The 24,847-nt window shown below is 35.6% G+C and overlaps 1 protein-coding gene across 3 annotated transcripts in view; it reads right to left on the bottom strand.

Annotated features, from left to right (window-relative positions):
* Positions 1-24,847, bottom strand: part of LOC109496332 — a 389,020-nt gene that overhangs the window by 276,027 nt on the left and 88,146 nt on the right. For all 3 annotated transcript variants that reach the window (XM_045050955.1, XM_045050956.1, XM_023249271.2), the window contains exon 4: positions 17,386-17,549. In XM_045050955.1, the coding sequence (XP_044906890.1) occupies positions 17,386-17,549 (164 nt within the window). The remainder of the gene's footprint in view (positions 1-17,385; positions 17,550-24,847) is intronic.

The raw sequence follows: 24,847 nt of genomic DNA, 5'->3' as shown, positions 1-24,847 counted from the left end.
AAGCAGGAAAGAACATCCAATGGAAAAAAGACAGCCTCTTTAACAAATGGTGCTGGGAGAACTGGGCAGCAACATGCAGAAGGTTGAAACTAGACCACTTTCTCACACCACTCACAAAAATAAACTCAAAATGGATAAAGGACCTGAATGTGAGACAGGAAACCATCAAAACCTTAGAGGAGAAAGCAGGAAAAGACCTCTCTGACCTCAGCTGTAGCAATCTCTTACTGGACACATCCCCAAAGGCAAGGGAATTAAAAGCAAAAGTGAATTGCTGGGACCTTATGAAGATAAAAAGCTTCTGCACAGCAAAGGAAACAACCAACAAAACTAAAAGGCAACCAACGGAATGGAAAAAGATATTTGCAAATGACATATCGGACAAAGGGCTAGTATCCAAAATCTATAAAGAGCTCACCAAACTCCACACCGGAAAAACAAATAACCCAGTGAAGAAATGGGCAGAAAACATGAATAGACACTTCTCTAAAGAAGACATCCCGATGGCCAACAGGCACATGAAAAGATGTTCAGCGTCGCTCCTTATCAGGGAAATACAAATCAAAACCACACTCAGGTATCACCTCACGCCAGTCAGAGTGGCCAAAATGAACAAATCAGGAGACTATAGATGCTGGAGAGGATGTGGAGAAATGGGAACCCTCTTGCACTGTTGGTGGGAATGCAAATTGGTGCAGCCGCTCTGGAAAGCAGTGTGGAGGTTCCTCAGAAAATTAAAAATAGACCTACCCTAGGACCCAGCAATAGCACTGCTAGGAATTTATCCAAGGGATACAGGAGTACTGATGCATAGGGCCACTTGTACCCCAATGTTCATAGCAGCACTCTCAACAATAGCCAAATTATGGAAAGAGCCTAAATGTCCATCACCTGATGAATGGATAAAGAAATTGTGGTTTATATACACAATGGAATACTACGTGGCAATGAGAAAAAATGAAATATGGCTTTTTGTAGCAACGTGGATGGAACTGGAGAGTGTGATGCTAAGTGAAATAAGCCATAGAGAGAAAGACAGATACTGTATGGTTTCACTCTTATTTGGATCCTGAGAAAGTTAACAGAAACCCATGGGCTAGGGGAAGGAAAAAAAAAACAGGTTAGAGTGGGAGAGAGCCAAAGCATAAGAGACTGTTAAAAACTGAGAACAAACTGAGGGTTGATGAGGGGTGGGAGGGAGGAGAGGGTGGGTGATGGGTTTTGAAGAGGGCACCTTTTGGGATGAGCACTGGGTGTTGTGTGGAAACCAATTTGACAATAAATTTCATATATAAAATAAAAAAAAAGAAAGCTTACCTATAAAAAAAAAAGAAACTTTCCCCTCACCACTTTTTCTGTTTGATTATTTCTAGGTCATATTTTTTGAGAATTTTTCTTCTAATCAAATTATCATTTATTCTACCCTGCAAACTCCAGATATCCAGTTAAAATATAATATTATAATATGATATACATTATATGATATGATACTTGACTCATTTTCAGATTTTGAAACAGTAACCTCCTTATCAAAAGTCATTGTTATTCAGCTATATGAAAACTTACTTATGACCTCTAGGAACATGTGTTACTTTTTAGTTTGATCTTTCAAAATATTATCACAATCTGTGACTTAGGGACCATATAAACTTACAAATACAATATTCCAATGTTTGGAGAAGGCAGATGTATTTTTGTATTTCAAGATTTGTTAAATCAGGATGTTATTGTTTACCCACATGGGTAAAAAGCATTGGACTAGCTTAATTGGTAGCTTTTGATAAATTATATAATGGCACATTTCAATGGCTTATTCTTAAATTCAATGAAATATGGTTTATAGCTTGGCTTTTGGCCAATGTGTTTTATTCAGGCAGATCCCAGGCAAGATAAACATTGTCATGGAACATTTATAGGGTATAAGTTTTTAAGATATTCGGGCTCATATATACCTCCATAATTTGAGTGAAGTACTGACACATTACAAATCCTTTTTCCCTTTTTATCAAAAGAATATTCTTTAAAAACATGCTGCTAAGGATGGGTAACATGGTAGCATAATCACAAATATTTATGAAATTATCTAATAATTAGAAACAATGTTGATGTCAAGATATTCTAGAGAATTGCTGGCTAGTTGGAAGAAATTGACACTTTTATTAGTTTTTCCCACATCAAATATTTTTATTCTTCTTTTCATCCAGTATTTTTAAAATGGCATTCTGCTCTGCAGGGAAAAACTACTTGACCCCTTGATATAATCAATAGTCTCCAATATAAGTCTTCCATGTAGAAATAAACTGGTGTTTAAATAGTATATGTGACTGTTAAAACTAAACCATTTTATGAGGGGACCCAAGATGGCAGAACAGCACGGAAGTTTTTTGAGTGTCTCGTGTCCATGAAATATAGCCAGACCAACGTTAAACCATCCTGCACACCTAGAAAACTGAATGGAGGATTAACACAACAATTTGCACAAACTGAACCACAGAATTCAGGAGGTACACGGCATGGAGAGGTGAACTTGGGGAGAGAGAAGCTGCAACAGGCAGGGAGCCACTTTTGTAGGCAGAGAGAGAATGAAGATGGGGGATGGGGTTATGGGAAAAGCACCCCTCCCCAAAATCAGATGGAGAGAAAGTGGAAAATTGGAAACAGCCACAGGGACTAAACTAAAAAGGGAGAAAGTAGAAAGAAGAGGGTTTAAATTCCATTAAGACTGTAAATAGGTGGAGTGTAGAGTCTGAAACTCTGTAGCTTGATACCTGGCAGTGCTCTGGTGGGAAGGTCAAATCCCCAGGAGCAGAGTGGGGTCTTGGAGGTTCTCAGGCCACACGGGGAAAAGCGGTTCCACTGATGGAAGGACATTTGGTAGAGACTGTTGAGGCCACCAGGCCCCAGCAGACCCCAGGGAATGGCCACATTTGCTGGTGTTGGAACAAGGTCACTAAGGGTGAAGCTTGGTGCCAGATGTGTGTTGTGATTTTCCATAATACCTGTAACGCTACTGCTACACTATCTTGTGAACTTTTTCTGGGGCGGGCTGGCACCTGGCCGCAGTCTTGGGGCACCAGCAGCAGCAGGGTCCAGCAGGCATTCCTGGGTGCATCCAGCATTCGGCCATTGCTCAGTGAGACCCAGCTGCAGAGGGGCGAACGGGTCAAAGCTGCAGTCCTTCAAAGTAAGGGGCCAGGGAATACAGCCACATCTTAGAACTCGGGAGAGAGGTACTACCTGGGGCTTGGTCACAGACAGTGAAAAAGCGGGCAGTGGACAAAAGCTGAAGACAGAGGACGGGTGTGCGATTGTTGATTGGGGAGAAGAGAGTTCTGACACTAGAGACTGGGTAGCTGTGTGAAGCCATTTTCACCACTCCCACACATGCGCATACACACCTATGAGCGCTGCAACACTCCACCCCAGTAGGCTAGCAGCGCCATCTTTGGAGAACGGAGCCGTTACATTAAGCCCCGCCCAATTGGACCAACCTCGCTCTTCAAGAACACAAGTCTCACCATGTGCTTAGTTTAAGGACTATAAAGCATTTCATACTCTGACTTTTAGGGGAAAACGAAGTAATTTCACTCGTATTTCAATCTGTTATTGGGTCCACCTATTCAATTTTCATTCTTTTTTCTTCTTTTTACCTTCTTTGTTTTCATTGAATACATAAAGAGAAATAAATAATTTTATTTTCAATTTTAATTAAAAATATTTTTCATTCTTTTTTACTATATTTATTACTTTTATGTAATTTTTTCAAATTCTATTTTACTTCCATCATTTTATTTTAGTCTACTACAGTGTATTAACTTTTTCAAATTTTCAACTGATTTCCTTGTTTTTCTTTTTTCTCCTTTTTGTTTTTTTTCTTCAATAAAGAGAAAAAATCATTTTTACAAATGATTTTACAAATGATTATTTTACAAAAATAATTTTATTTTTTCTACTATATTCTTTACTTTTGTATATATTTTTTTCAAATTCTATTTTACTCCCATAATTTTATCCTAGTCTACTTCAGTGTATTCATTTATTCAAATTCTCAAACAATTTCCTTTTTTTTCCCTCTTTTTATCTCTAATCTATCAAACAACTTTCAACACCCAGACCAAAACACACCAAGAATCGAGCATGATTTATTCGATTTTTTTGCGTGTGTGTTTTTAGTTTTAATATATTTTTAACTTTAATTTTTTTTATTTTTAAAATTTTATTTATTTATTTATTTATTTATTTTTAATATGAAATTTATTCTCAAATTGGTTTCCATACAACTCCCAGTGCTCATCCCAACAGGTGCCCCGCTCAATACCACTCACCCACCCTCCCCTCACTCCCACCCCACATCAACCCACAGTTTGTTCTCAGGTTTTAAGAGTCTCTTATGGTTTGCCTCCCTCTTTCTCTAACTTTTTGTTTCCTTCCCTCCCCCACGGTCTTTGGTTAAGTTTCTCAGGATCCACATAACAGTGAAAACATATGGTATCTGTTTTTCATTATATGACTTATTTCATTTAGCATCACACTCTCCAGTTCCATCCACGTTGCTACAAAGGGCCATATTTCGTTCTTTCTCATTGCCCTGTAGTACTCCATTGTGTATATAAACCACAATTTCTTTATCCATTCATCAGTTGATGGACATTTAGGCTCTTTCCATCATTTGGCTATTGTTGAGAGTGCTGCTATAAACATTGGGGTACAAGTGTCCCTATGCATCAGCACTCCTGTATCCCTTGGGTAAATTCCTAGCAGTGCTATTGCTGGGTCATAGGGTAGGTCTATTTTTAATTTTTTGAGGAACCTCCACACTATTTTACAAAGTGGCTGCACCAGTTTGAATTCCCACTAGCAGTGCACAAGGGTTCCCATTTATCCACATCCTCACCAGCATTTATAGTCTCTTGATTTGTTCGTTTTAGCCACTCTGACTGGTATGAGGTGGAATCTGAGTGTGGTTTTGATTTCTATTTCTCTGATGAGGAGTGACATTGAGCATCTTTTTCATGTGCCTGTTGACCATCTGGATGTCTTCTTTAGAGAAGTGTCTATTCATGTTTTCTGCCCATTTCTTCCCTGGATTATTTGTTTTTCAGGTGCAGATTTTAATGAGTTCTTTACACACTGTGGATACTAGCTCTTTGTCCTATATGTCATCTGCAAATATCTTTTCCCATTCTGTTGGTTACCTATTAGTTTTGCTGATTTTTTCCTTTGCAGTGCAGAAGCTTTTTATCTTCATGAGGTCCAAGAGTTGATTTTTGCTTTTAATTCCCTTGCTTTGGGATGTGTCAAGTAAGAAATTGCTGTGGCTGAGGGCAGAGAGGGATTTTCCTGCTTTCCCCTCTAGGGTTTTGATGGTTTCCTGTCTCATAGTCAGGTACTTTATGCATTTTGAGTTTTTTTTTTGTGAATGGTATAAGAAAGTGGTCTAGTTTCATTCTTCTGCAAGTTGCTGTCCAGGTTTCCCAAAACCATTTGTGAAAGAGACTGTCTTTTTCTTTGGACATTCTTTCCTGCTTTGTCAAAGATTAGTTGGCCATACTTTTGTAGGTATAATTTTGGAGTCTCTATTCTATTCCACTGGTCTATGTGTCTGTTTTTATGCTAATACCATGCTCACTTGATGATTACAGCTTTGTAGTAGAGGCTAAAGTCTGGGATTGTGATGCCTCCTGCTTTGGTCTTCTTCAAAATTACTTTGGCTATTCAGCATCTTTTGTGGTTCTATACAAATTTTAGGATTGCTTGCTGTAGCTTCGAGAAGAATGCTGGTGCAATTTTGGTTGGGATTGCATTGAATGTGTAGATAGCATTGGGTAGTATAGACATTTGAACAATATTTGTTCTTCCAATCCATGTGAATGGAATGATTTTCCATTTCTTCGTATCTTCTAAAATTCCCTTCATAAGCTTTCTATAGTTTTCAGCATACAGATCTTTGACATCTTTGGTTAGATTTATTCCTAGGCATTTTATGCTTCTTGGTGCAATTGTGAATGGGATCAGTTTCTTTATTTGTCTTCATGTTGCTTCATTATTAGTGTATAAGAATGCAACTGATTTCTGTACATTGATTTTGTATCCTGAGACTTGCTGAATTCATGTATCAGATCTAGCAGACCTTTGGTGGAGTCTATCGGGTTTTCTATTTATACTATGAAGTCATCTGCAAAAAGCGAAAGCTTAACTTCATCTTTGCCAAATTTGATGCCTTTGATTTCCTTTTGTTGTCTGATTGCTGATGCTAGAACCTCCAACAATATGTTAAACAACAGCGGTGAGAGTAGACATCTCTGTTTCGTTCCTGATCTCAAGGGAAAGCTCTCAGTTTTTCCCATTGAGGATGATATTAGCTGTGGGCTTTTCATAAATGGCTTTTATGATGTTTAAGTATGTTCCTTCTATCCCGACTTTCTCAAGGGTTTTTATTAAGAAAGGATGCTAAATTTTGTCAAATGCTTTTTCTGCATCTATTGACAGGATCATATCCTTCTTATCTTTTCTTTTATTAATGTGATGTATCACATTGATTGATTTTCGAATGTTGAACCAGCCCTGCAGCCCAGTAATGAATCCCACTTGATCATGGTGAATAATTATTTTTATATGCTGTTGAATTTGATTTGCTAGTATCTTATTGATGATTTTGCATCCGTATTCGTCAGGGATATTGGCCTGTGGTTCTTTTTTTTTACTGGGTCTCTGTCTGGTTTAGGAATCAAAGTAATGCTGGCTTCATAGAATAACTCTTGAAGTTTTTCTTACCTTTCTATTTTTTGGAATAGCTTGAGAAGGATAGGTATTAGCTATGCTTTAAATGTTTGGTAGAATTTCCCAGGGAAGCCATCTGGTCCTGGACTCTTATTTGTTGGGAGATTTTTGATAACTGATTCAATTTCTTCATTGGTTATGAGTCTGTTCAAGCTTTCTATTTCTTCCTGTTTGAGTTTTGGAAGTGTGTGGGTGTTTAGGAATTTGTCCATTTTTTCCAGGTTGTCCAGTTTGTTGGCATATAATTTTTCATACTATTCCCTGATAATTGCTTTATTTCTGACTAATTGGTTGTAATAATTCCATTTTCATTCATGATTTTATCTATTTGGGTCATCTCCCTTTTCTTTTTGAGAAGCCTGGCTAGAGGTTTATCAATTTTGTTTATTTTTTCAAAACACCAACTCTTGGCTTCATTGATCTGCTCTACAGTTTTTTTAGATTCTATATTGTTTATTTCTGCTCTGATCTTTATTATTTATCTTCTTCTGTTCGGTTTGGAGTTTCTTTGCCATTCTACTTCTATTTCTTTTAGGTGTGCTGTTAGATTTTGTATTGGAATTTTTCTTGTTTCTTGAAATAGACCTGGATTGCAATGTATTTTCCTCCCAGGGCTGCCTTTGCTGCATCCCAAAGCGTTTGCATTGTTGTCTTTTCATTTTCATTTGTTTCCCTATATTTTTAAATTTCTTTTCTAATGGCTTGATTGACCCATTCATTCTTTAGTAGGGTGTTCTTTAACCTCCATGCTTTTGGATGTTTTCCAGACTTTTTCCTGTGGTTGATTTCAAGCTTCATAGCATTGTGGTCTGAAAGAGTGTATGGTATGATCTCAATTCTTGTATACTTATGAAGGGTGTTTTGTGACGCAGTGTGTGATCTATTTTGGAGAATGTTCCATGTGCACTCGAGAAGAAAGTATATTCTGTTGCTTTGGGATGCAGAGTTCTAAATATATCTGTCAAGTCCATCTGATCCAATGTATCATTCAGGGCCATTGTTTCTTTTTTGATCCTGTGTCTATATGATCTATCCAATGTTGTAAGTGGAGTATTAACGTTCCCTGCAATTATCACATTCTTACTGATAAGGTTACTTATGTTTGTGATTAATTTTTTATATATTTGGGGGCTCCTGTATTCGGCACATCGACATGTATAATTGTTAGCTCTTCCTGATGGATAGACCCTGTAATTATTATATAATGGCCTTGTTTATCTCTTGTTACAACCATTAATTTAAAGTCTAGTTTGTGTGATATAAGTATGGCTACTCCAGCTTTCTTTTGACTTCTAGTAGCATGATAGATAGTTCTCCATCCCCTCACTTTAAATCTGAAGGTGTTTTCAGGTCTAATATGAGTCTCTTGCAGACAGCAAATAGATGGGTCTTGTGTTTTTTGTCCATTCTGAAACTCTATGTCTTTTGGTTGGAGCATTTACTCCATTTACATTCAGTGTTATTATAGAAAGATATGGGTTTAGAGTCATTGTGATGTCTGTAGCTTTCATGCTCATAGTGATGTCTCTGGTACTTTGTGTTCCTTGCAACATTTCACTCACAGAGTCCCCCTTAGAATCTCTTGTAGGGCTGCTTTAGTGGTGATGAATTCCTTCAGTTTTTGTTTGTTTGGGAAGACCTTTGTCTCTCTTTCTATTCTGAATGACAGACTTGCTGGGATAAACGATTCTCAGCTGCATTTTTTTATCTATTCATTACCTTGAAGATTTCCTGCCATTCCTTTCTGGCCTGCCAAGTTTCAGTAGATAGATCTTTCACTAGAGTTATTGGTCTCCCTTTATATGTTAGAATATGTTTATCCCTAGCTGCTTTCAGAATTTTCTCTTTATCCTTGTATTTTGCCAGTTTCATTATGATATGTCGTGAAGAAGTTCGATTCAAGTTACGTCTGAAGGAAGTTCTCTGTGCCTCTTGGATTTCAGTGTCTTTTTCCTTCCACAGATCAGGGAAGTTCTCAACTATGATTTGTTCAAGTACACCTTCACTCCTTCTCTCTCTTCCTCTTCTGGAATTCCTATGATACGGATATTGTTCCGTTTTATTGCATCACATAGTTCCCTAATTCTCCCCTCATACTCCTGGATTTTTTTTTATCTCTCTGTTTCTCAGCTTCCTCTTTTTCCATAATTTTATCTTCTAATTCACCTATTCTCTCTTCTGCCTCTTTAATCCGATCTGTGGTAGCCTCCATTTTATTTTGCCCCTCATTTATAGCATTTTTTAGCTCCTCATGGTTATTTCTTCGTCCCCTGATCTCTGTAGCAATAGGTTCTCTGCTATCCCCTATACCTATTTCAATCATAGCAATTAATTTTATGACTATTCTTCTAAATTCTTGTTCCATTATATTTCTTAAATAGTTTTTGATCAATTCGTTAGCTGTTGCCACTGCATGGAGTTTGTTTTGAGGAGAGTTCTTCCATTTCATCATTTTGGGTAATCCCTGTGGTGGCACCAAACTGCAGGGCACTTCCCCTGTGCTGTCTGGAGTTACCTGTGTTGGTGGGTGGGACCGTAGTCAGATCTGATATCTATCCCCAGCCCACTGCTGGCTGGGCCACAGTCAGACTGGTGTGTACCTTTTCTTCCCCTCTCCCAAGGGCAGGACTCACTGTAGAGTATGTGTCCCCTGTACAGGCTACTTGCACACTTCCAGGCTTGTGGTGCTACTTTGATTGGATCTGGCATCTTAGCTCAGGGGGATCCTCTTCCATACGACTCTGGTCTATGCTTGGCTCCAGAGAGCCTATTCTGATATATTCTGGCAGTTTTCTGGGGTATTTACTCAGGTGTGGGTGGAATCTAAGTGATAAGCAGGCTGAGGTGAGCCCAGCTCCCTCCTATGCTGCCATCTTCCTTGGCTTGGGATTTTTATTTTTTTTCTTTTTTCTACTGTATTAATTCCTTTTCTCCCTTCAAAATGATGAAACGAAGGAATTCACCCCGAAAGAATGAGCACAAGGAAACAACAGCCAGGGATTTACCCAACACAGATACAAGCAAGATGTCTGAACCAGAATTTAGAATCATGATAATAAGAATACTAAGTGGAGTCGAAAATAGATTAGAATCTCTTTCTGCGGATACTGAAGTAAAAACTAGTCAGGATGAAATAAAAAATGCTATAAATGAGCTGCAATCTCGAATAGAGGCCACTGCAGCAAGGATGGATGAGGCAGCATCCATCAGCAATATAGAGGACAAACTTATGGAGAATAAAGGAGAATTTAAAAAGTGGGAGATTAAGGCAAAAGTGCACGATTTAAGAATTAGAGAAATCAGTGACTCATTAAAAAGGAACAACATCAGAATCATAGGGGTCCCAGAAGAGGAAAAGAGAGAAATAGGGATAGAAGGGTTATGTGCGAAATCATAGTGGAAACATTCCCAACCTGGAGAAAGACACAGACATCAAAATCCAGGAATCACAGTGAGCCCCCATTAGATTCAACAAAAACTGACCATCAACAAGGCATATCATAGTAAAATTCACAAAATATTCATGCAAGGAAAGAATGATGAAAGCAGCAAGGGAAAAAAGTCCCTAACCTGCAAGGGAAGGCAGATCAAGTTTGCAGCAGACCTATCCACAGAAACTTGACAGGCCACAAAGGAGTGGCAGGATATATTCAGTGTGCTGAATCAGAAAAATATGCAGCCAAGAATTCTTTATCCAGGAAGGTTGTCATTCAAAATAGAAGGAGAGATGGAAAGCTTCCCAGACAAAAATTAAAGGAGTTTGTGACCACTAAACCAGCCCTGCAAGAAATTTTAAGGGGGACTCTCTGTGGGGAGAAAAGAGGAAAAAATAAATAAATAAATAAATAAATAAATACCAAAAGCAGCAAAGATTAGAAAGGACCAGAGAACACCACCAGAAACTCCAATTCTACAAGCATCATAATGGCAATAAATTCATATATTTCAGTACGTCAATGGACTCAATGCTCCAATCAAAAGACATAGGGTAACAGAATGTATAAGGAAACAAGATCCATCTATATGCTATTTACATGAGACCCACTTACACCTAAAGACACCTTCAAATGGAAAATAAGGGGATGGAGAACCATCTATCATGCTAATGGTCAACAAAAGAAAGCCAGAGTAGCCATACTTGTATCAGATAATCTAGACTTTAAAATGAAGACTGTATTGGGGTGCCTGGGTGGCTCAGTCCGTTGAGCGTCCGGGCTCAGCTCTGGTCATGATCTCGCAGTCTGTGAGTTCGAGCCCCACATCGGGCTCTGTGCTGACAGCTCAGAGCCTGGAGCCTGCTTCGGATTCTGTGCCCCCCTCTCTCTCTGCCCCTCCCCCATTCATGCTCTGTTTCTGTCTCAGAAATAAACATTAAAAAAATAAAAAAAATAAAGACTGTATCAAGTGATGCAGAAGGGCATTATATCATAATGAAAGGGTCTATTTACCAAGAAGACCAAAAAATTGTAAACATTTATTCACCAAATGTGATAGCACCCAAATATATAAATCAGTTAATCATAAACATAAAGAAACTCATCGATAGTAATGCCATAATAGTAGACTTCAACACCCCACTCACAACAATGGACAGATCATCTAATCAAAAAATCAACAAGGAAAAAATGACTTTGAATGACACTTTGGACCAGATGGACTTAACAAATATATTCAGAACATTTCATCCTAAAGCAGCAGAATATACATTTTTCTGCAGTGCACATGGAACGTTCTCCACAATAGACAATGTACTGGGACACAAGGCAGCCCTAAGCAAGTACAAAAATATCGAGATCATACCGTGCATATTTTCAGACTACAATGTTATGAAACTCGAAATCAACAAGAAAAAAATTTGGAAAGGTAACAAATACATGGAGACTAAAGACCATCCTACTAAAGAATGAATGGGCCAACCAAGAAGTTAAAGAGGAACTTAAAAAGTTCATGGAAGCCAATGAAATGATAACACCACAATCCAAAACCTCTGGGACGCAGCAAAGGCGGTCATAAGAGGAAAGTATATAGCAATCCAGGCCTTCCTAAAGAAGGAAGAAAGATCTCAGATACCACCTAACCTTACACCATAAGGAGCTGGAAAAAGAACAGCAAACAAAACCCAAAACCAGCAGAAGACAAGAAATAATAAAGAGTAGAGCAGAAATTAATGCTATCCAAACCAAAAAACAAACAAACAAACAAACAAACAAACAAACAAACAAACAGTAGAATAGATCAATGAAACCAGAAGCTGGTTATTTGGAAGAATTAACAAAATTGATCAACCACTAGCCAGTTTGATCAAAAAGAAACAGGAAAAGACCCAAGTAAATAAAATTAAGAATGAACGGGGAGAGATCACAACCAACACAGCAGAAATAACAAAAATATGAGAATATTATGAGCAATTATATGCCAATAAAATGGGCAATCTGGAAGAAATGGATAAGTTCCTCGAAACATATACACTACCAAAACGGAAACAGAAATAAATAGAAAATTTGAACAGACCCATAACTAGTAAGGAAATTGAATTAGCAGTCAAAAATCTGCCAAAACACAAGAGTCCAGGGCTAGATGGTTTTCCAGGGCAATTCTACCAAACATTTAAGGAAGACTTAACACCTATTCTCTTGAAGCTGCTCCAAAAAATAGAAATGGAAGGAAAACTTCCAAACCCTTTCTATGAAGCCAGCATTACCTTGATTCCAAAACCAGACGGAAACCCTACTACAAAGGAGAACTATAGACCAATTTCCCTGATGAATATGGATGCAAAAATCCTCAACAAGATATTAGCCAACCGGATACAACAATACATTAAAAAAAGTTATTCACCACGACCAAGTGGGATTTATACCTGGGATGCAGAGCTGGTTCAATATCTGCAAAACAATTAACATGATTCATCACATCAATAAAAGAAAGGACAAGAACCATATGATCCTCTCAATCGATTCAGAGAAAGCATTTGAAAAAATACAGCATCCTTTCTTGATACAAACCCTCAAGATTATAAAAGCCATATATGAATGACCAATGCTAATATCATCCTCAATGGTGAAAAAACAGAGCTTTCCCCCTATGGTCACGAACAAGACAGGGATGTCCCCTCTCACCACTGTTATTCAACATAGAATGGGAAATCTTAGCCTCTGCAATCAGACAACACAAAGAAATAAAAGGCATCCAAATTGGCCAGGAGGAGGTCAAACTTTCATTCGTCACAGATGACATGATACTCTATATGGAAAACCCAGAAGATTCCACCAAAAAACTGCTAGAACTGATTCATGAATTCAGCAAAGTTGCAGGATATAAAATCAATGCACAGAAATCGGTTGCATTCCTATACACCAACAATGAAGCAACAGAAAAAGAAATTAAGGAATCTATCCCATTTACATTTGCACCAAAACCCATAAAATACCTAGGAATAAATCTAATCAAAAAGGTGAAAAATCTATACACTGAATACTATAGAAAGCTGATGAATGAAATTGAAGAAGATACAAAAAAATGGAAAAAGATTCCATGCTCTTGGATAGGAAGAACAAATATTGTTAAAATGTCGATACTACTGAAAGCAATCTACACATTCAATGCAATCGCTATCAAAATAACACCAGCATTCTCCACAGAGATAAAACAAATAATCCTAAAATTTGTATGGAACCAGAAAAGACCCTGAATAACCAAAGCAATCTTAACAAAGAAAACCAAAGCAGGAGGCATCACAATCCCAGACTTCAAGCTATACCTCAAAGCTGTAATCATCAAGACAGTATGGTACTGGCACAAAAACAGACATTCAGATCAATGGAACAGAATAGAGAACCCAGAAATGCATGCACAAACTTATGGCCAACTAATCTTTGACAAAGCAGGAAAGAATATCCAATGGAATAAAGACACTCTCTTCAGCAACTGGTGCTGGGAAAACTGGACAGCGACATGCAGAAGAATGAACCTGGACCACTTTCTTACACCATACACAAAAATAGACTCAAAATGGATGAAAGACCTCTTTGTAAAACAAGAAGCCATCAAAATCTTCGAGGAGAAAGCAGGCAAAAACCTCTTTGATCTGGACTGCAGCAACTTCTTACTCAACATGTCTCCAGAGGCAAGAGAATCAAAAGCAAAAATGAACTATTGGGACCTCATCAAAATAAAAAGCTTCTGCACAGCAAAGGAAACAATCAGCAAAACTAAAAGGCAACCTTCAGAATGGAAGAAGATATTTGCAAATGACATATCAGACAAAGGGTTAGTACCCAAAATTTATGAAAAACTTATCAAACTCAACACCCAAAAAACAAATAATCCAGTGAAGAAATGGGCAAAATACATGAATACATACTTCTCCAAAGAAGACATCCAGATGGCCAACTGACACTTGAAAAAATGCTCAACTTCACTCATCATCAGGGAAATACAAATCAAAACCACAATGAGGTACCACCTTATGCCTGTCAAGATGGCTAACACTAACTCAGGTGACAACAGATGTCGGCGAGGATGCAGAGAAAGAGGATCTCTTTTGCATTGTTGGTGGGAATACAAGCTGGTGCAGCCACTCTGGAAAACAGTATGGAGGTTCCTCATAAAACTAAAAATAGAACTACCCTATGACCCAGCAATTGCACTACTAGGAATTTATCCAAGGTATACAACTGTGCTGTTTCGAAGGGACACATGCACCCCCATGTTTATATCAGAACTATTAACAATGGCCAAAGTATGGAAAGAGCCCAAAAGTCCATCAATGGATGAATAGATAAAAAATATGTGATATAATGTAGTATTACTTGGCAGTCAAAAAGAATGAAATCTTGCCATTTGCAACTATGTGGATGGAACTGGAGGGTATTATGCTAAGTGAAATTAGTCAGTCAGAGAAAGATAAAAATCATATGACTTCACTCATATGAGGACTTTAAGAGACAAAACAGATGAACATAAGGGAAGGGAAACAAAAATAATACAAAAACAGGGAGGGGGACAAAACATAAGTGACTCATAAATTAGGAGAACAAACAGGGTTATGGGAGTGGTTGTGGAAGGGGCGATGGGCTAAATGGGTAAAGGGCACTAAGGAATCTACTCCTGAAATCATTGTTGCACTATATGCTAACTAATTTGTATGTAAATTAAAAAAAAAAAGAAAGAAAAAGAAAAAGAAAAAGAAAATAAACCATTTCCAATGACACAGTAAATCAGTTCATGCAGTATGCAAGGATTCTCATGGTGTTTGCTATTTAATAGTCTCAATTGAATACCTAACCTAATGGGACATAAAGTAGAATCAAATATACATATCATCATACTCTTTTAAGGCTATGATGGAAAAGATACAAAAAGACTACTTTAAAAAGGAGTACACATTGACCTTAAAGAGAAAGTAGAAGGATAAGAGTTTTCAAAAATCAATAGGACATATTAGAATATTTTAAATCCATCAGAAATAGTTTTTATTTTTATTTTTTTATTATAGTTGACACACAATGTTACATTAGTTTCAGTCCTAAATAGAGTGATTCAACATCTGTATATGTGATGCTATATTCACAAGTATAGCTACCATTTGTTACCACACAATGCTACTACAATATCATTACATCTTTGATTGCCAGGAATTATTCATTCCATATCTGTAAGCCTGTAACTCCCACTCCCCTTCACCCATTTTGCCCATTCTCCTGCCCACGTTCCGTCAAACATTAGTTTCTTGCCTGTTTTTATAGGTCTAATTTTGCTTTTTTTGTTTATTCATTTGTTTTGTTTTTTAGATTCCACATATGATAGAAATCATATGACATTTGTCTTTCTCAGTCTGACCTATTTTGCTCAGCACAATACCCACTAGGTCAATCCATGTTGTCACAAATGGAGAGATTTCATTCTTTTTTTTAAAATATTGTTTATTTTTATTGTTGAGAGAGAGACAGAGTGTGAGCCGGGGAGGGGCAGAGAGAGAGGGAGATGCAGAATTCGAAGCAGGCTCCAGGCTCTGAGCTTTCAGTACAGAGTCTGACACGGGGCTTGAACTCACAAGCTGTGAGATCATGACCTGAGCCAAAGTCGGATGCTCAACCGACTGAGCCACCCAGGCAGCCCAATTTCACTCTTTTTTATGGATCCAAAATATTCCATTGTAAAAATTGGCAGAGGACTAAATAGACATTTTTCCAAAGACGATATATTAATGGCCAACAGATACATGAAAAAATGCTCAACATTAATAATCATCACAAAAATGTAAATCAAAACCACGAGACATTACCTCACACCTGTCAAAATGGATAAAATAAAACACAAGGAATAACAAATGTTGGTGAGAGTATAGAAAATAAAGGAAATTTCATGAACTGTTGGTGGGAATATAAATTAGTACAGCCAATTTCTAAAAATAGAAATACCATATGATTCAAAAATTCCACTAATTGGTATTTACCTAAAGAAAATGACTTTATTTACAATAGCTAAGATATGGAAGCAACCTAAGTGTCCACTGATAGATGAATGACTAAAGAAGTGGTATATACATACAATGAAATGTTATACAGCAACAAAAAGGACCAGATCTAGCCATTTGCAAGAACATGGATGGGCCTAGAGGGTATTATACTAAGTGAAATAGGTTGTACTGTGAAAGAAATAGTTTTTAAGCCTGTCAAATGAAAATTTAGGGGCGTGGCTCAGTCATTTAAGCGTCCACCTCTTTATTTCAGCTCAGGTCATGATCTCTTGGTTTGTAAGTTTCAGCCCCACATTGGGCTCTGCACTGACAGTGCAGAACCTGGTTGAGATTGTCTCTCTCTTCTCTCTCTGCCCCTCCTGCACTCTCTCACTCTCAAAATAAGTAAATATAGTTTAAAAAATAAAAATAATGGAAAATGAAACTCAGTAGACACAATTAGGCATATGATATTGCTTGAATTATTCAAGTAATTGAAGGTCCTCAATCAATATTTGTTGAATAGGTAGATGGATTTTGACCACAGTCCTGAAATAATGAAAAAATCCAAATCTACTTCATCTTTGTTAATGAGTTCCAGACTTCTCCTTTGTATTTATTATTGAGTTTTGGTTTGACTGAGCTATTATATAAAGTGACCACTCTATTTCTAGGTGCAAAGACAACTGTCTAGAATATTGTGTCTGGCCTTGATAACTCTTTTATCATTCTTTGATTCATTTTCAGATTCAGTGGATATAGCAATTCTCTCAATCCTTTGATCTTATAAAAACTTGTGAGTTTATTTCTTAGAACCTCCATCTCTCACTTTCAATTCTATAAGGCAGAATAACCTTCAGTTTAGGCAGAATATCTCTGAGTTTTCCCAGGAATGATGGGACACATTATTCTCACGGCAGAGCAAGAAACAGCAACCACTTAAGACAGTGCCATGATTCAAATACAGGATTATGAAGGATCCACAGAGTAATTAGAGACCATATCAGTCATAATTACTTTTGAACTAGAAAGGCAAAAAACTGAAATTCACTGTAGACCACGTATCTGATGGAAACACACTCTTTTCTTTAATTCATTTTTTGTTAATTAAAAAGAAAGGCAAATTAGGACAGTGCTATACTCACCTTTTTATTAATATTAGCAACCTCTTTTAATATGATGTCCTGGTGGTCAGTCTGTATTATGCCAAGTTCATTAAGTTTTTGCCGAGTAATGTTAAGTAGCTTCTCCCCATTGATTTTTGCTCTTTCAAAGTGTTCTCCATATATCATAAAATTATAATTCAATTCTGAAAAAAGACAAAAGAGGTAGAGGAAATGTCAAAGAAAACAGAGACCATACCTCCTTTAAAGACAACTATATAATTCAACCAGTATAGAATTACTTGTGCCTTTTTTCTTATTATCAATGAGCCACTTACAGTTTTTATTCCAACACTCCATCTTAAATTCAGCGTCCTTAGTTAGAAAGGCTTAGGAAGGACAGATTTTTGTAGGCCCTCACAGAAATGCTTAAGTAGAAAATTTAATTAATAAAAGATACCCTGTTAAATATACACCTATAGTTAGAGATTATAACTGAAAGTATATTTATAATCTGTTATAATAATATTGAAGATGGACTTCACAGAACTGAGATAAAATGTACTTCTTGATTTGTGACTGCTTTAACATTTGGAATTTGATCAATTAAGAATCCATATAGTTAATATATGTGAACTATTTGGGGAGGGTACAATCTCTTGGGTAAACTGCTTCATAACTATAATTAAGAGGGAAAAATCCAAAATTATTTACATATATATTTTAGTAACCTGCTTCTGCCATTTCTTTAGCTCTATTTAGAAAGAAGTAATTAGAAGATCCATAAGTAAAACAATATACATTAAATAATGGAGAAAAATTAACTTAATCTGATATAAAAGAAAGCTGAGCTTATATGAATAACTAAAGGCATCAGAAGACTAAATACATTATGGAGGCACCTGGGTGGCTCAGTCGTTAAGCATCTGACCCTTGATTTTGGCTCAAGTCATGATCTCAATGTTCACGATCTAGAGTCCATAGTTAGGCTCTGTGCTGTCTGCTTGGGATTCCCTCTCTCTCTCTCTCTTTCTGCTCCCTAAACTTAAAATAAGAAGACTAAATTATGAAGTTATCATTCTTCTTTGGTTACACATAGTAAGAGTAAGGGTACAGTGGAAATGGTCCTAGATTAACATAATTTATTTGAAATTTGATGAACTTCCCTATGAAAGTGAATGTGGCTAATATCCTGGGAACTAATGATATAAGCTGATTAATACAGATCTTACTACTTTGATTTTTTAAAAATAACTCAGGAGAGTGTTTACCTTTATAATATCTTTAGATAATCTGCTAAAGAATTAGATAATATAAATAGCATTTCATGAGGAATATTTAAACTGCTTTTAAAACTTCTCAAGTACAGGGACATCTGAGTGGTCAGTCAGTTAAAATTCTGACTCTTGATTTTAGCTCAGATCATAATTTCACAGTTTGTGAGTTCAAGGCCCATATGGGGTTCTGTGCTGACTCATGGAGCCTGCTTGGGATTCTCTCTCTCTCTCTCTCTCTCTCCCTCTCTCTCTCTCTCTGCCTCTCCCCTACTCGTGCTCACTCTCTCTCACTCTCTCTCTCAAAATAAATAAATAAATAAATAAATAAATAAATAAATAGAAAGCTTGTCAAATACAGGTATACATTTCACTATACTCATATGCTAATTAAATAATATTTGCATTCTTACCTATTTATTAAAACAAGTCCTGTCAATGACCTCTGATAAATTTACTTTGTTAGCTTCATTCTTTTTATTTAATTTATCTTTTATTCGAGTATAGTTGACACACAATGTTACATTAATTTCAGTTGTACAACTTGGTGATTTGACAAGTTTATACATTATGCTATGTTCACCATAAGTATAGGTACCATCTGTCCCATTACATCATTACAGTATCATTGACCGTATTCCTCTTGCTCTGTGCCATATTAGCATAACTTTATCATTTCATAACTAGAGGCCTGTATCTCCCCCTCCTCTTCACCCATTTTTTCCAATCCCCCCCACATCCTTCCCCCCTGACAAGCATCAGTTTTTTTTCTCTGTATTTGTAGCTCTGATTGTGCTTTTTGGTTTTTTATTCTTTTTTTTTTAATTTTTTTTTCAACGTTTATTTATTTTTGGGACAGAGAGAGACAGAGCATGAACGGGGGAGGGCAGAGAGAGAGGGAGACACAGAATCAGAAACAGGCTCCAGGCTCCGAGCCATCAGCCCAGAGCCCGACGCGGGGCTCGAACTCACGGACCGCAAGATCATGACCTGGCTGAAGTCGGACGCTTAACCGACTGCGCCACCCAGGCGCCCCATGTTTTTTTATTCTTTTTAAATTTTTTATCTTTAGATTCCATGAGTGGAATCATAAGGTATTTATCTTTCTCAGTCAGACTTATTTTACTTAGCTTAAGTAGGTCCATTGATGTTGTCTAATAACACAATCTAATCTTTTTTAAGGCTGTTTAATATTCCATTATATATATTATATAATATATAATCATAATATATGATTTATATAACATTTTCCTCATCGATTCATCTTATAATGTATCACATATATATAATACATAATAATATACCACATTATATATATATACTACATTTTCCTTATCCATTCATCTATTGATGGACACTTAGTTTGCTTCCATTCTTGGCTATTGTAACTAATGCTGCAATAAACATAGGGGTGCATATATCTTTTTGAGTTAATGTTTTCATTTCCCTTGGGTAAATACCCAATAGTGGAATTATTAGATCATATAGCATATCTATTTTTAGTTTTTTGAGGAATCTCCACACTGTTTTCCACAGTGGCTGTACCAATTTACATTCCCACCAACAGTGCATGAGAATTCCTTTTTCTCCACATCCTCACCAACACTTGCTATTTTTTGTCTTCTTGATTTTAGCCATTTTGACTTGTGTGAGGTGATATCTCATCATGGTTTTGGTCTGCATTTCCAAGATTAATGGTGTTGAGCATCTTTTCATGTGTCTGTTGGCAATCTGCAGGTATTCTTTCATAAAATGTCTATTCAGGTATTCTGCCTGTTTTTTATTTAAAAACTTTTTCTGCCCATGTTTTAATAAGATTCTTTTTGGTGCTTGTTAGTTTCATTTTTATTACAACCTACCCTTTAAAGGCATAAAAGTATATTTCTTTTATTTTAATTTTTTGTAATTCTTTATTGCTACATATTTAGACTGGTTTTACCCTTTGATTACTCATAAATTAGTAAAGTTTCTCATTGAATTTAAAAAATTTTAAAGTAAAGCCACCTGGAATAACTCAACTTTTGTCAGTTTATTATTTAGATTTCCCATTTCCATCCATTGGAACATTATAACAGAGAACACTTCTCTGTTCCATGCTATAAAATAACCAGCAATATAATTCAGAGTTACAAAGTACCTACCTAAACTTGGGTGTATGTCTCAGCTTATTTTTCAGGCTATTACTTCCTTTCATTGGGCAGAGAGAAATAATTCAGTATTTGATTTATAAGAGTACATATATGAGTGAATAACAGTAAATAAAAAATATCAAGAGGAGAGATTGTCTTTTTCCCATTATATATTGTTTCCTGCTTTGTTGAAGATTAATTGACCATATAGCTATGGGTTCACTTCTGGGTTTTCTATTATGTTCTACTGATCTATGTGTCTATTTTTGTGCCAATACCATACTGTTTTGATCACTACAGTTTTGTAATATAACTTGAAGTCTGGAATTGTGATGCCTCCAGCTTTGTTCTTTTTCAGGATTGCTTTGGCTATTTGAGGGAAGCTGTGTAACTATGTCAAAATAAATTTGAAAGCTGAATTTCTCAAGGTAATCTTCCTATTAACTTATAGAAGACTGTGCTGTACTTATTTCATTACACTGGTTAAATATGATAAAAAATAAACTGAAATTTCTATGAGTCAGTTCTCATGCTATCAATTGGCTAGGAGAAAATTATATATAGCTTTGTCCAAAAGAATGATATATATATTATTATGGATGGTGCTCATATGTACTTGAAACTTTACTCAGTAAATATATTTGAATGTTGAATGATTTATCAGAGGGGATTTGATCTTTTCTTTACTCTTCATGTGTATATGGAGAGTGAATAGTAATGCCTTGAATATTTGACACCCCCCAGTGTCACATTCTGTTTATGAACTGCAACAGATACTTGCACTGAAATGTAATATACTGTCAACTAGATTGTAGGAATAAATTAAATAATTGCGATGTATACAAATTAAATAAAATAACTTAGTCTCTATAGATGATTGAGTATCTGATGTAGTACATGTCAGTTATTTCTCCTAGGTTACTTTGCCTTGTTTTTATAAATCCTTTTATTAAAACTTCCTTAGAAAGCATATGGACCAGATAATAACTATGGACCTGAAACTAGTTGCATGCCTTCACCAACCAATAGCCTGCATCCTTTTATTACAGGATTCTGGATTGAATCTATACATATCATTTGGTCTTCATTTATATATAGGCCTTTTGAATCATTAATGACATAATTATCAAGTTGGTCTTGCAAATCAGAGACGGGGCCATTTCTGTAAGGAAGCATGAAGACTGAAGAAGCTAAATGTTCATGATGCAAAAAATCCATGGCAAATGTCCAAGGAGACATTTAGCAAGCCTAAGAATTGATTACAATTCCACAATTAGCATGCCCCTTCAAAGTGATACCACCAATGAAAGGCAGAAAGCTCATTCTCAATATCTGGCACAAAAGCTTCCAGGTTTGTAAAACCATTTATATTTTGATGTATTTTCACAATTCATAGTAGTGCTGTTCAAATTACCTCCAAGGATAAATTTTTTCAATACTAAGCTATCAATAAGAAAATATGTAACTTTCAAATTGATTTATATGACATACACATCCACACCTACCCGGTTTTTATTTTTATCCCATGTCACTTTGTCCCGTCAGAGCTTAATATTAACAATATTGATTTATAAGTTTGAGTCACAGTATTATTCTTAAATGTTATGTATATGAATGAATATGTGCATGCGTTTGTGTATGTTTTAAATTTATTTTCCCAAATATGTGAGTAATTTATATAGTCATGACCCCATTGTATATGCATGGATTGACATAAGCCATTAAAAGTAGATTGTATATTTTGTTTATAAATATAAAAATGATCAGTTTTTTTCTCTTAGTTTAAGAAGCTGCAAGACCCACTGTAATAATAATAACTAATATTTGCCATTTTAAACACTTTTCATATATTAACTCAATTCTTACAACAATTCTGACAAAGGAACTACTATTATCTGCACTCTGCAGATGCAAAAACTGACTCAAGGAGAGGTAAGTCACTTAACAAAGGATACAAAGCTAGTAAGTGGCTGAGTCAGGATTTAAAGCCAAGAAGTTTGACTATAGATCTCATGCTCTTAACCACTATGTTATACTACTTCTCATAGTAATTGAGATGGTCTAAAATTGGAAATGACTACTTATGACACCCACAAAATACCTTCTAGAATGCCATGTAAGATACAGCTGGCCACAATCTCAGAGTAATCTAAGTGCAGTCAGTTATCCACAACTGAATTTTTGCAAAGATCATAATCCATATGTACAGCTCACCATTCCTTAATCTCACTCATTCATTTGTTCTGCAAAGATTTAATAAATGATTTCTATGTGCATAATAATTGTTACAAATTCAGGGGGACAGGAAGACACACAACACAATCCTTGCATTTAGAGAGCTTACAATTTTATTTTAGGACACTAAACAGAAACACACAAAAAATGTTAATATCATGTATCTTAAACTAAAAGAAATATGCCCCAAGAGTTAAGTGAATGAGAAATATTGTAGGCTTTAGTTAATAAAAGAAATGAAAGATCAGAATGAATTTGAGTGATGGGGCAATGTTTTCACACATTCATATCCTGCACAATAAAACTGCAATGTCATGTTTCCTAACACTGTACGTAGCATGTTATTTAACTTCACCAGTCAATTCTTTATGTTCTTAAAATCCACCATATTGTATATAGATTAATACAATACTATTTTGGGTCTAATTGGGTTTCTTATTTGTATGGGCTATGACTTTATCTAGAAGAGGGCAAAAAATACTGAAAATTCAAGGAAAATATATATATATATATATATATTGTTGAATTATATTAGTCACAAATAGGCTAATTAAATTATTGAAACCAATAACACAACTGAAAATTAAAGAAATATTTATACAGCCAAAAGCATTTAAAATTTCCTAAAACTCAACAATTAAGAAAATTTCATCTCTCTATATTTTATAAGAAAGTGGTATATACTTGTAATAAAAAAGGGCCAAAAAAGACACCCAATGCATTTTAAAACTCTTCGTTTACTGAATTTCAAGCAACAGCATTTTAACTGAGAGCTTCTTCAAATTAGCAAGTCATACAAACCATATGTGACGAAGCCTAGACATACTACTATGAAGAAACTACAAAATTAGATTCCAAAGACATCCAGGAATTTCAAATGTAGAAAACAAACCTGGCACCAACAGAAAACTAGCATTTTCATTTTATGTTATAGAACAACAGTCAAACATAAGAAAGATGCTCAATACATCCAAGAGGACTCAATTTAAAATACAGTAAGAAAAAAATAAAATAAAATAAAATAAAATAGTAAAATAAAATAAAAAGAAAGTTGAAATAAACTGGCTTGAAAAAATGCTAAACAATTATAAAGCTAAATAAGCAAGCTATAACTTTAAACATTGAAAATTATAACCAAAATGGTATTTTAAATTATACACAAAATTAATTCTTAATGTTATCTTCTTTAATGAGACTAAAAATGTAGAAAATCCAAAGTAAATGCATATACATTTTATATATATTTGGAATCCAAAGGGATATGCTTATTTTTATATTTATGTATGTATGTACATTTTGTGGGAAATATGTTTCTTAATTTTTAAATGGCTTATGATGCTATTTAAATTATAAAAATTTGCTACTTCTATATACTCAGAATAGTGTAATATCAGTAAATGATATCTATACAGTCTGCAAAGCATATAGTGAAGTGTTTAAGAACACTTGTAATAAAGGTATTTCTAAGAATGATACTTGCTTACTATATAGAGGTTAATATTCTATCAGTCAATAGAAGTTATACATATTCTGCAATACATGTAGAACGGTGTTTAAGAATACTTCTAACAAAGATGTTTGGAAGAACACTGTTTACATATTACTTAGAATGTGTATCCTAAAAGTGTTTTACATATACTAAGAGTGTATTATAACAGTGATAGTTATACACATTCTTCAATGGATGCAATGAAGTGTGTAAGAACACATGATAAAGATGTTTCTAAGAACACTAAAAATTATCAATGTCAAATAATGAGGTGGGGGTACGGAGGCTGATTTAGAATAAAGACCAAAATATTAAACTCTGAAAAAGCTACTAATAAAAAAATATGAGATCCAATTTGGTTGCTGCCTAGAGGACAG

This window comes from Felis catus, chromosome X (genome assembly GCF_018350175.1).
Source record: "Felis catus isolate Fca126 chromosome X, F.catus_Fca126_mat1.0, whole genome shotgun sequence".
NCBI classification, from domain to species: Eukaryota; Metazoa; Chordata; class Mammalia; order Carnivora; family Felidae; genus Felis; species Felis catus.
Note: the sequence above shows the minus strand (reverse complement) of the source record. Positions and strands in the feature narration are given on the sequence as shown.